Raw genomic sequence first — 13,624 nt, 5'->3', positions numbered from 1 at the left:
CAGGTTCAATCGATGGCACGCGTCTTTTAGGAACACGGCACTGAACGCGTTACGAAGAAACGAGAACTATCTTTCAACGACGGTCGACGGTACGCTCGAGTGTCCAGGTACGAAAGAGTTAATATTTCGCCGAGGCGAACTACTTAAGCGCGATTATCGATCACCCGTTAGGCATCCGACGAGGGACCCGGAGGGAACGGTTCCGCTCCCCGTGGTCGTTGGAGCGGTTCGCGGCGTTGTAACGAATGGGCCCTCTCGTCTGTCGGTGGAACGCGTGGAGTTCATTTGTTTCTCAATTAGCCGACCGTGAAACCGTTGAAATTAACCGCGGCGCACGGGAACGAGTCGATCAATTTCTCGGCCGGTCGGATCGGTCCGCGGAAAGCGATCGGCGGCGTTAAGGTCGCCGGGAAGACGAGGGGGCCGTGGCGCGAAACGAAAATGAGGTTGCGACCTGTTGCGGACTTTCACCGGTGCGGAACGATCGGTGTGGATCGTGGGCGCGCGAAGGTTAAAAGCGATACCGACCTTGGAGGCAACACAGCAGGACGATCCCGACGACGAGGGAGACGTGACGTTGCATCCTCGGGTGTACTGTCGACGGAGATCCGTTCGGATGGCTCTTGCCACGGTCGTGGAACCAGCGTGCACGGACGTATACAAAGAGGCAACTTTCTCGGAGCGCAGTAGGCGGACGTCTGCGTGCGATTATCTTATTGCGTGGACGTTCGTGGTCTCTCGCCACCGGGTCGTTAAGGAGGATAAGGCCGTTGGCGCGCGGGAAAAGATGCTCGTAGAAGGAGAGTAGACGAGGCGGCGAAGCCGTGAGAGGAAAGAGAGAGGAGGAAGCGTGCCCTCTTCGACCTCTATCGTCCTTCGAGGTCCACGAACGACTGAGGCGCACGAAGCGACGTCGGTCCGGCTATAGCCTCCCCTTCCTACTTTCACGTGGCGTGCTCCCGTTTCCAGTGGAGGCGCGGACTGGAGAGCCTCTCCACGGGCCATTTACCATTACCATCGTCGTCGACGACGGTCGGTCAAACGAGGGGGGCCAGCTGGACGCGAGAGAGAACCACCGAGGGGGAAGAAGCCTGAAAACCCACCAACTCCGAACGGAGATCGGAGAACCATCGTTTCTAGGCCAGCTCTTCCTCCTCCGCCAGAACAGGCGACTTATTCTTCTTCTTCGACCTCTTCGCTGGCCGCGCGGAAACGGGCCTCCAGCCTTTCTGGCCTCCGGGACTTTTCCGACTTCGAAGGGATGTCCCGCGCCGTTAATGGTGCCACCGCGACCTGTTCCCATACCATACGCTCGGCGTTTGAAGTTTCTATCGGATCATTGTTACGGGGATCGTGCGCCTTACGGTTTCTCGTACTCCTCCGCGGTCCACGGCCATCTGAAACGCGACGATCTTCTGTCAGAATGAAATAGTTTCAAGGTGTCATGTGCAAACAATAAAAAAAGTTCATACAAACGACGAGTTGCACGAACGAACTATGCTTATCTGACTGTTTACAAACGGAGCTCAGTGTTGGATCCTGGGTTGCGGGATTAAGAACGACACTTTACTAAAGAGACGTGTAGGTTTATTAGGTCGTTACGGCAAGTTCCGCGCGTTGGTACGAACTTCAGAGATCTGACCTAAGTCCAAAAATGCGCGTTGTATATATATCTAAGGGGTGAGAAATAGTGCAATGCTTGGCGTACGGAATGAGTAACTGAATTTGGAAGCTATGACTAGGATGTTTGTGTAAGGATGTTAGCTTATGAGTTAGTCATACAACATCGGTAACTACTTCAACTTTGTATCCTACAAACGTTTTCTCTTAGTCTTGCATATGAATTATTAGAGAGCCAGCGTTCAGATGCGAGGAGCTCATTTCGAACGTTTGTCGCGGACGTGAACAAATACGACGTGTTAAAGAAGAAACTCGCCGTAACTCGGAAACAAGGTCGAATAGGACCTATGTCTATACGAACTCTTTTTGCAGATGCTACGGAACAATTAGGAAGGAATACGAAAAATCAAAGATGTTGCCATAAAATCGACGAAAAGGTAACTCGATAAATCTCTCACTCTGGATCGACCGATCAGGTTTGTGACTCGCGTCGCGAATGATCTGAAACGGAGGATGTGTGCTCGATTTGCACCGTATTCATTAACCGATGACCAAGATAGAACTTGAATGGCACGCTGTGAAGACGTCGTTAAAACGACTCGCTGGATCGTAAACTCCTTGGGATTCGATAATGACCGGTGATGAGATTATTTTCTGCTTCCGAGACAATCAAAGTCCGCCCCTGACAAGCATACTCGAGGTGATTTCGAAATCGGAGCTTCTAACGACGCGGTATGAACACATTTCGATCGAAAAAGAAAATTTATAGCAATGGTCGTTCGATTCATTGCAACGTTACGTACACGTCGCGCCATTCTGGGCTAAATTGACGTTCACGTCTACGAGTTTATCTACGACGAGGGGTACAATTTGTACAACTAATCTGAACGCTCGTTGGATGCTAAATATACTTCTAATAAGTTCAACGTGTTTCGTTTTATTTATATTTAACTACAGCGTCTGTTACTCCATCTGCTCTAGCCATTATATTCATCTCGACTTACGCTAGCTATTTTAGTACCAATTACAATAATGCACGGTTGGATTTCCACGATCTATCTCCATTCTACCTCCGCCGCTGAGAGTCTCTAACGGACCTAACGGAGAAGGGAGAATTAATTAAATGGAAGGAAGAAGAAACACTTTATCCTGCACTGCTGGCTCCTGAGGGCTCACTCCGGTCGAATCCACTCACATCCACGTTGAGGTCTCTTGGAACTCTATACATATAACAGGGTACAAAGTGCAAAAGAGTATTAATGAGTCAAGTGACCTGAAAAAGTTGCAAATCGTACCCATTCTTGGTGATATGGAAGACCCTTGACTGAACAATTCCGGAGTCCTAGACCTCGATAGTTGCTCGAAAGTCTAAAATTTAACCGTGCGTTAGTATAGTGCGCGCGTTTAGAGCATGACTGTACCGTTCTGCGTTGCAGGTGGATCGAGGGTACCCAATTTCCTGGCGAACCTATGGGCGCGTTTCTTTTTTTTTTCCATACGTCGCGGAGGATTGATGAACCCCAGGAGATAGTTTTCCTTTTCAGAAAACAACCCGTCCAACTATGCAGGGCAGAAGCAACACGAACGCTCTATGTAGAACCTGATTGAGAAAGTTAGACGATTAAAAAGCACGGAATATTCCCGGCTTCCCGGCGAACGACGGCATCGTTCCCGCGATGACGCGCACCGCGATTTACATTTCAGCGGGTGCACTTTCTAATCGAACGATCGCCGGGGAATTTTCTTGTTACCGACAGCGACATTAGTCTCCTTTCCTACTTACATTCTAACCGCTAATTTCACGTGTACACGGAGTCGCGCACTAGGAGCACTCTAAGGCCGCGTTCCCTCGCGTATACGCGTCCTGCGACCAGCCTCTAATTGCCACCGGATTTTCGCAGCACGCAAACGAACGGTCCCGACTAATTAGGCAGGATGTAAAAGTATCTGCACCGCGTATCGAAGTGCTCGAAAACGTGAGAGGTTCGTCGGGACCTTCGATCGTGAAGTTTTCGAGATCGAGACAAAGAGGTTCCCCTCGGTCGTTAGCGCGAGTTCGACGGATCGACGATAAAATTGGTCCGCGTACACTTTCCTAGATTCGGCGAAGTCGCTCTCGGTGCTCCAGTTTCGGTCTAATGTTCGAACGGGGTCTAAAAACCACCGGCACACCGGTCGTTACACACGAAAGTGTGGCAGTGGCCCGAGGGGGGAGCGGGGGCAAACGCGCGGAGCGAGGCCGCTCGCCACGGCGCGGTTGCAAGTGCAGCTGAACCCGAACCTTACGGCGCTGCAACGATCGACGAAGGCCGGAGGGGATCGTTCATCAACATCAACTGTCCGGAGTATCAGCCGTGCCGCGAGATGCGCGCGTCTACATATGTATCAGCCTTCGCTCGCGCGGTCTACACCATTAACCCACTTGCGCGTTTAACGCGGTTGCTTTGCCTAAGGCCGCAAACGTATGCAACGTGCCGACTTGGAGCCCAGATACGCACCGAAATCAATGCTCCTTCGATCGTTCCGGCGATCCACGAGTCTAGATCGACGCGCTTACGCCCAATCGCCTCGATAGGAGCAGGTCAACATTTTATTATCGAATTCCTTGCATACCGGATGTTCGACTATCTTGGAAAAATTTTAACGGGAGATTCTGGAGGGCAAAATGAGTCGAAAATGAAGAATACCAATTTGTTGATGGAGGCTTCGTTAAAAAGTTATTAACGTTTCAAGTTCCGTGTGTAGAATGGTAATCGTAGCGGTTCTCACTCAGCATGCTTTAAACGTTAATAACTTTTTAAGGAAGCCTCGATCAACAAATTGGTATTCTTTATTTTCGTCTTATTTTGGCCACTAGAATCTCCCATTAAAAGGTGTTGAAGAGTTAGCGATCTCTTCACTTTGGGGTAACAGTAATCTTCCAAATTTGTGAAACGGAAAAGTATGCTAAATTAAGCTGTATCTCGCTTAGATGCTGCACGAATTGCACAGTCGATCGGTAGAATCGAGTATTCGGAATCTGGTGGCTCGACCGATGCGGGCCTGGTGACCGTCTACGTGTAACGATTCGCATGTTTTTGCATGTGCTTCGCGGCGGCCTTAAAACGACGAAACGGCCGAGCAACGACCCCGTTCGCCGGTGTCGTCTCGATATCATTACCGATCTCCGATCTTGCACGGTTCGTTTGCACGGACTGCGTTATTCGGATCCAGGTTCCACAATAAATACCCTAAAACCGACGTGCGCGCCGTACGAGGCTTTAAAAGGTCTTAAATCACGTTTCCACCGGTAACGATTTACGGGCGAGTACAGACGGAGGTGCCGTGGCCCCGACACAATGGGAATAATAAATACTCGCGGTGAGAACTTCTTAGCAACAATAAGATGTAATAAATGACGCCGTGAGGATCGGTAAGCGATTCTATGCGACACATCGGAACGACTCGCGCACGTCCGTCTGGCAAGAATGCCCTTTCAGCGAATTGAATTTGAATGGATTCATCATCTTCCTCTATAAACGATGCCACGGTACGAACCACGTAGATTTCTTGCGCGACCGGCTCTCGTACATCCTGAACGAACCGGCTCACGGCTGTCCCGAGCCTTTTGTTCGCAATCCAATTTTGTAATCAATTTCGATCGACCCTGCCCCCCTGGTTCCCCGGCGGGGGAACACTTTTCTTTCGATTTTACACGACGGAACGGAAGACCAAGTTGCAACATTCGAATCGCAAAATTACTGTCGTTTTTCTGACCGCACCACCCACGTCGCGTTAACCTTACGCGAGTCGACGGTCTTTCGAGATTACAGACGGCCGCTCGCGTTCCTGCAGACGGTAGAACGCGTCGATCATCCGAACTAATAGGTGTAATCATCGATAATCTACGCCCGTCCGACGAAAAGATAGCGCCCGGTATGTCTTTGGTTTCTCGCGTTGTAATTGCGACAACGCGAAAGTCGTGTCATAAATCGAACGAAAATTAAAAGCTACGCAAGGACCCGTTTGCTGAACAACGTATTCCCTGGAACAAGAAGTTGATTTATCTTTATGGATGAGAAAAGGAACTTGGAAGGTGTAATGATACGTGCCAGGGATCGAGCACAAAGGAAAAACAGAAATAAATTTTATTCAGTACGGGATACGAACAGTGCCAATTATCTCGAATTGATAAAAAAACCAAATCGGCAAGCGTGCTCGGTATACAGGGTGTTCGGCCACCCCTGGGAAAAATTTTAATAGGGCATTCTAAATGCCTAAATAAGACGAAAATCAAGAATACCAATTTGTTTATGGAGGCTTCGTTCAAAAGTTATTAACGTCTAAAGTTCCAACCGTACTGAATTTTTTTCTCGTAAATGCGGAGAATTTCGGGGGTATGTGTAATGACCAAACATTATTGTAAATGACCCCCGTAACTGAAAATAATTTTTTTAGGACGATTTGAAATTTTTTTTTTCGGCGAAAAATTTAGGAATCTACTAGAATTTTTTTCTCGAAAATGCATAGGATTCCGGGGGTATGTGTAATGACCAAAAATGCTTGTAATTGACCCCCGCAACCAGAAATAATTTTTTTAGATCGATTTGAAAAATTTGTTTTTCGTCGAAAAATTTAGGCACCTTTTCTAATTTTTTTCTTGAAAATGCATAGGATTTCGGGGGTATGTGTAATGACCAAAAATGATTGTAATTGACCCCTGCAACCGAAAATAATTTTTTCAGAACGATTTGAAAAATTTGTTTTTCGGCGAAAAATTTAGGAATCTACTAGAATTTTTTTCTCGAAAATGCATAGGATTCCGGGGGTATGTGTAATGACCAAAAATGCTTGTAATTGGCCCCCGCAACCAGAAATAATTTTTTTAGATCGATTTGAAAAATTTGTTTTTCGTCGAAAAATTTAGGCACCTTTTCTAATTTTTTTCTTGAAAATGCATAGGATTTCGGGGGTATGTGTAATGACCAAAAATGATTGTAATTGACCCCTGCAACCGAAAATAATTTTTTCAGAACGATTTGAAAAATTTGTTTTTCGGCGAAAAATTTAGGAATCTACTAGAATTTTTTTCTCGAAAATGCATAGGATTCCGGGGGTATGTGTAATGATCAAAAATGCTTGTAATTGACCCCCGCAACCAGAAATAATTTTTTTAGATCGATTTGAAAAATTTGTTTTTCGTCGAAAAATTTAGGCACCTTTTCGAATTTTTTTCTTGAAAATGCATAGGATTTCGGGGGTATGTGTAATGACCAAAAATGATTATAAATGACCCCTGCGGCCAAAAACAATTTTTCCAGAACGATTTGAAATTTTTCAATTTAATTCTTAATAACCTTTTAACGAAGCCTCCGTCAACAAATTGATATTCTCGATTTTCGTCTTATTTTGGCCTCTAGAATCCCCCATTAAAATTTTTCCCAGACGTAGCCAAACACCCTGTATTTCTGGACACGTTACACGTTCCAACGAATGCTTTTGCTCGAGGAACGAATGTTTCGCGAAGAGCCTTATTTCTCCCGAAAGAAACGATTTCTGTTCTGGAATTGCCCACGCTCCCCCGATCTAAATATAGTGGAGGATTCTTGGGGATCGCTATCGCGAGCAATGTACGCAAGCCACAATAGAATTACGGATTTGTACGAACCTCAGAAATCGACACAAATATTATTATTTACGGTTCTTGTGTTCTTATGTTTTCCAAGCGCGTCGTTCTGTCCCTGGCCGTTCGCGCGCGTTTTCCTTTCGTCACGGTTCGATAAGGAAAATCAAAGAGTCGCACGCTCGCGATACCAATCCGACAGCAGGATAATTTGACGCCGGGAACAGGTAAGGTCTGGCCCAACGAAGGTGATCCACTTTATTCGTTCCATACACACTCGAGCACCTGCGATCGGCCGCGGTCGTCGTAAATTATCGTAACATTATCCCGGCCAACTTGTGCACCGTTATACTGATTAATTAATATACTCGGCGAGCCGTGTTTAAGATTCATTGCCCACGTCAAATCCCGCCAAAACGTTGGAAGTTGAAGCGATAATTAAAATACACGTGTATAATGGTCGTCGGTCGACACGGCGAGAGATATCTACCAAGATCCATACGACACGGCGAATCGTTCGTAACGTCGGATAGAATTTATGTACCCGTTCCTAATCGGAAACACCGGTGGTACAGCGATCGGAAATTATTCGTATAGTTTATTATAATGGCTGGTATCGCGCGCGCGGATCGCTCAGGGGCACGTGTCACGACATCATTACGCTATCGACGGTTTGTAATTCGTGCACCGTTAAACCACGACCAGCAAGAGTGGAAACGGATCGTTGGTAGTATATTAATAATCGTAGTCTTGGGATTTCATTTATCGAAACGAGCTCACCGCGAAGGATGCCGTGCCGCCGCGCCCACTTCCGGCTCAATTCGGTCGTATATCGTGCGATCGTATCGAATGAAATCACGAAAATCGATACCGAGCCCGATTCGCCCTGCCAGAAGAAATTGCCAACGTGTCGTTCGGTTTTTGGCGAGGCCCCTTCTGCCAACCGTGTCGACCGACTGCGATACGGGTTTCGTTCCAGAGAAATTCCGGGGACTGTTCCCGATACCGAAAATTGGCAACACTCGCCGGCGAGTACGCCAATCTAACGATGAACCAGGTGAATGAAAAACGAACAGTCCTGTCGGGGGACATATTAGGTACACTCCACGACAAATCTATGAGACGTTGGTACGAAATGCAGATACGAAAGCGAGATTGGGAATAAAATATATTGAGGAATGATGTCCTTTTGCATCTTACGTGCGTGTGAATGATAATATTACCGACGAGTAAGAAGAAAAGTTCATACTCATAGAGCTGGAAAACGTATGCCAAGGTGTGGAGGTTCTGAAACGAAAAATATGGCGATTAGGTGAGAAACTATTCACTGAATTAATATTGATAGGCAGATAAAAGAGTATTAAACATTTTTGTTGTGTGCCAAATAAATTGATTGAAAATCAACAACGAATTTTTAAGAAAAATCGACAGGGGTAGGTCCCTAATTTTTCGGCGAAAAAAAAAATTTCAAATCGTTCTAAAAAAATTATTTTCGGTTGCGGGGGTCTATTACAATCATTTTTGATGAATAGACATACCCCCGAAATCCTACGCATTTTCGAGAAAAAAATTCGAATAGATACCTAAATTTTTCGCTGAAAAAAAAAAATTTCAAATCGTTCTAAAAAAATTATTTTCAGTTGCAGAGGTCAATTTCAATCATTTTTGGTGAATAGACATACCCTCGAAATCCTACTCAGTTTCGAGAAAAAAATTCCTTACCGAAAATTTAATTTGGCGCCTAAATTTTTCGCTGAAAAAAAAAATTTCAAATCGTTCTAAAAAAATTATTTTCAGTTGCAGGGGTCAATTTCAATCATTTTTGGTGAATAGACATACCCTCGAAATCTTACTCAGTTTCGAGAAAAAAATTCCTTACCGAAAATCTAATTTGGCGCCTAAATTTTTCGCCGAAAAAAAAAAATTTCAAATCGTTCTAAAAAAATTATTTTCGGTTGCAGGGGTCAATTTCAATCATTTTTGGTGAATAGACATACCCTCGAAATCCTACTCAGTTTCGAGAAAAAAATTCCTTACCGAAAATCTAATTTGGCGCCTAAATTTTTCGACGAAAAAACAAAATGTCAAATCGTTCTGGAAAAATTATTTTCTGTTGCAGGGGTCAATTACAATCATTTTTGGTGAACAGACATACCCTCGAAATCCTACTCAGTTTCGAGAAAAAAATTCCTTACCGAAAATCTAATTTGGCGCCTAAATTTTTCGCCGAAAAAAAAAAATTTCAAATCGTTCTACAAAAATTATTTTCTGTTTCAGGGGTCAATTACAATCATTTTTGGTGAATAGACATACCCCCGAAATCCTACGCATTTTCGAGAAAAAAATTCTTTACCGAAAATATGATGTATGGCCAGGAATGTTTCTGTAATTTCATTTTCTGTTTCACTTCCTCTTGTGTTCATTTCTGTAACCTATTGGGTAATGCTACGAAACACACGAAAATGGTAATGGGACTCTAGAACCTTAGGAAAATGTGCCTAAAAAATACATCGAACGTAAGATTCTTACTCGTATACGTCGACTGTGATATAACCTCACAACTTTTGGCGCGCAATTGACCACTCATGCAATCGTCGATCTCTTACCGACGATTTGATACGATCTCAACCGGAAGACACTTCACTTGTTGATAACCGTCACTTCTATTTGTCGACAGATTATTGAACGTTCACGTAACGAGACTACAGTTATCAAAATTCTACCGTAGCATCTAAACAACTGAATTATGATTCCAACACTATTGGATGTACGCGTAACAAGCTATTTACTATTTAAGTTTATGACTTTTGGTTTTGCTTTGCCTATTGCTTGTTTTCATAGTTAGTTTTACAACCCACGTTCTTCTGTAGAAGTCAAATTGTTACTAGACACTAGATATTCACTAATATGGCGGCATCTATATGTAATATGGCGCCCACAAAAAGCTTCTATTGTAACAGACACGTAATTTGTCGAAACAAATGCCTTAACCTTCATCGAGCAACTCATCTTCCACCTGTGGGAACATGAGGCATAAACCACAATTCGTTAATAGATTCTAATGCATAAATGAATGTATGAATGAAACGTACACAAAAGTTAGGTTACGAATGAATAAAATTTGCCCAGCTCTATCAAGTGTCGCGTGTATATCTGCTATGAACGCGTCGTATTCGTACGTGATTTATTCCCACCGGTGCATAATCAAGAATGGTGAACGATTTTCAGTATGAGAGACTGTACGTCGGCTGGCGATACCGCGACGACAGTAGTTGCATACGCATACCACGGCAAGGTAGAATATATCTCATACGTGTCCCGTTCGACAGGAAAAATGTTTACGCGGTCGAGAATGTACGAGGCAAGGAGGAAAAGACGAGGGAAAAAAATGAATAGACTCGCGGGGCCGGGACCAACGATACCGAGTCGGCCGTGTATACCACGCGAACCGAGAATCGGGAATTTCCATGTATTAAATAAACATTTCGTCGCTGTCAAAGCGAAGTATAGTGGCGTGGTATAGTATCCCGTGTTCGTGACCATACAGGGGAACTCGTAAAGTATGCAACCGGACAAGGCGAATACAACGCGAATGCACCAACACAGCGCCGCTGCTCGGCCGTTTGCTAAATTACCATCGAGGACCTCTCACCTCTCCGCCTGGTAATGTCCAACCGGCAGCAAACAAGGCCACCGTTCCGAGTATTTTCAACATTATTCTCCCCCGCGGTGGAACGCTTGTTCGTTTTGTTCGTCGAGAAAGTCAAAACGCAACCCGAATCGATTTCCTGGTTCGTAAACTCGCCGACGAAAAATCCAGAACCTAACCGCACAAACGTGTGTCGTCGTCGACCGCGAACTCCTTCGCGATCGATGGCTGCGACATTTATTTCTCTCGAAACCTGTTGATTCGATATGCCGGCGGTAAACAAGCGGAACACTGGCACGCACATAATACGATTAACACCTTGGACGTAAAACCGGACTGTCGACTCGACGGTAAACACAATTCTGTGCACGCTTCTTGTTTACCGAAGGAATGCTACGCGCGGGGAACAGATCGGCACGGAAGTTACGATCCAATTCTGTCACATAGATTCTCCTCGTTCGTTCGCCACGGCGAGATAATTAGTGGTTTCTCTTACCGTGCGAGTATAGAAACACTTTCGAGAGGTTGGACGATTTTTCGATGAAACGCGACCACGTGTGCGTACGTACGTACGCGGGAGTTCGCGCGCCGGTGGCGCTCGTATATCGCTGACGTAAGATTGAAAATCGCTGGATGCGGCTGCGATCAGCCTGGTCGACCGTGTCTAAAATGAATGCGTTGCGACGCACGTAATCGGATATGCTGATTAAGCGGTTGCATGCTCGCGATTCTTTATCTACCGTGACAAAGTTGTACACTGATCGAAACTTGACGCGGGCCGACACGTTAAGAGCACGCCGTCGCGTGAAATCGAGTTACGTAATTACTTCACCGTACAAGGCTGTACAGTTTGTTATCTGTCAGAGTTTTGATGAATCGCTTAATAACTAACCGGCACGCTTTGCTCTATTTTTAGCCATAATTTTCGCTTGTAATTTGAATCTCCGCCCGACAGGTGGATAACCTCTTGGTCGACGGTTTAACGACGGCATTAATTAATTTCAACCGGAACATAGAATTTAATACTCTATCAGGAACGTGCATTAGGCCGTTACCGCGGTCTATAAAAAGTAATTATTGATATGTTGCCCGCGTGAACGTATTACGTAGTCGAACAAGTTTCAACGTGGAACTTGATACTTTTTTTTAGAGGTTATACGTATCTACGTGCAAATAACCGCTTTCAACGACGTGGTTAGATTTACGAAGCGACAAACGGAAGGGGGGACAACACAACTAAAACATCCATCTCCCCCCCCCTAACCAACGAAAAATACCAACCGTGAAATCCTTCGTTTTGTTCCCTGTTTTTTAACGAATGCGTGTATAAACTATTAATGGAGGATGAACATGTTACATCCGGGACATTCGACCCGTTTTAGTTAACGCTAAATCCCAACGCGAAGCAATTTGATACCAATGACGTAGAAATTCCTGCAATCACTTTTACGATTTGTAAATTACTCGAAACGTTTCCTCTCGCGTTTAACCACGGTCGGTGTCCGCGGTCGAATGGAGGCCAACACTATAAGGATATTTCTTGCTCTAACCGTCCCGATATATCGACTTTTACGCCGTGCAACCGAGAACTCGGTCGCATTCGACGTGCAAGGGTAACGATCACAATGTCGAGGACACGGCGTCTACACGCCGGCTGCGATCCCTCCCGTGGACCGTTAACGCAGCCTCCTTTGCTGGTCTGGGTTACAGCACGAGACTTGCCCATTATTTATTGGCGACCAATTTACGGCTACGTATCTTGGGTTATTCTCTTCCCTCGAACAACCACGAATTTCGGTCGCACTCTCCTTCTTTTTCCAAGAACACGCCTTTAGTCACGTTCTTGTAACGGTCCGCAGGAAATTCGTGATTTCTTTAACACGGAATTCTCCCATTTCCATGATACAAAACTACTCGAATTTTTTTCTCGAAAGTGCGTAGGATTTCGGGGGTATGTCTGTTCACCAAAAATGATTGAAATTGATCCCCGCAACCGACGATAATTTTTTTAGAACGATTTAAAATTTTTTTTTTTCCTCGACAAATTTAGGCGCCAAATTAGATTTTCGGTAAGGAATTTTTTTCTCGAAACTGAGTAGGATTTCGAGGGTATGTCTATTCACCAAAAATGATTGAAATTGACCCCCGCAACCGACGATAATTTTTTTAGAACGATTTAAAATTTTTTTTTTTCGTCGAAAAATTTAGGTATCTATTCGAATTTTTTTCTCGAAAGTGCGTAGGATTTCGGGGGTATGTCTGTTCACCAAAAATGATTGAAATTGACCCCCGCAACCGACGATAATTTTTTTAAAACGATTTAAAATTTTTTTTTTTCGTCGAAAAATTTAGGCGCCAAATTAGATTTTCGGTAAGGAATTTTTTTCTCGAAACTGAGTAGGATTTCGGGGGTATGTCTATTCACCAAAAATGATTGTAATTGACCCCTGCAACCGAAAATAATTTTTTCAAAACGATTTGAAATTTTTTAATTTTGTCGAAAAATTTCACATCTACTCGAATTTTTTTCTAGAAAGTGGGTAGGATTTCGGGGGTATGTCTATTCACCAAAAATGATTGAAATTGACCCCCGCAACCGAAAATAATTTTTTCAAAACGATTTGAAATTTTTTAATTTTGTCGAAAAATTTAGGTATCTACTCGAATTTTTTTCTAGAAAGTGGGTAGGATTTCGGGGGTATGTCTATTCACCAAAAATGATTGAAATTGACCCCCGCAACCGAAAATAATTT

At 44.5% G+C, this 13,624-nt stretch overlaps 2 protein-coding genes across 3 annotated transcripts in view; both read right to left on the bottom strand.

The window, feature by feature from the left end:
• Positions 1-11,257, bottom strand: part of LOC143345514 (serine protease inhibitor dipetalogastin) — a 52,959-nt gene extending 41,702 nt beyond the window's left edge. Inside the window, exon 1 of one of the 2 annotated variants that reach the window (XM_076772715.1) lies at positions 11,060-11,257. In XM_076772715.1, coding sequence (XP_076628830.1) covers positions 11,060-11,175 — 116 coding nt within the window. In that variant the 5' untranslated portion in view covers positions 11,176-11,257. Of the gene's footprint in view, positions 1-528; positions 1,515-11,059 lie in introns of those variants that run through there. The other variant, XM_076772716.1, reaches the window with a different exon arrangement.
• Positions 1-13,624, bottom strand: part of LOC143345609 (uncharacterized) — a 142,378-nt gene that overhangs the window by 68,726 nt on the left and 60,028 nt on the right. The window lies entirely within an intron of this gene.

This window comes from Colletes latitarsis, chromosome 9, assembly GCF_051014445.1.
Source record: "Colletes latitarsis isolate SP2378_abdomen chromosome 9, iyColLati1, whole genome shotgun sequence".
Classification (NCBI taxonomy): Eukaryota; Metazoa; Arthropoda; class Insecta; order Hymenoptera; family Colletidae; genus Colletes; species Colletes latitarsis.
This window is presented reverse-complemented; position numbering and strand designations above follow the sequence as displayed.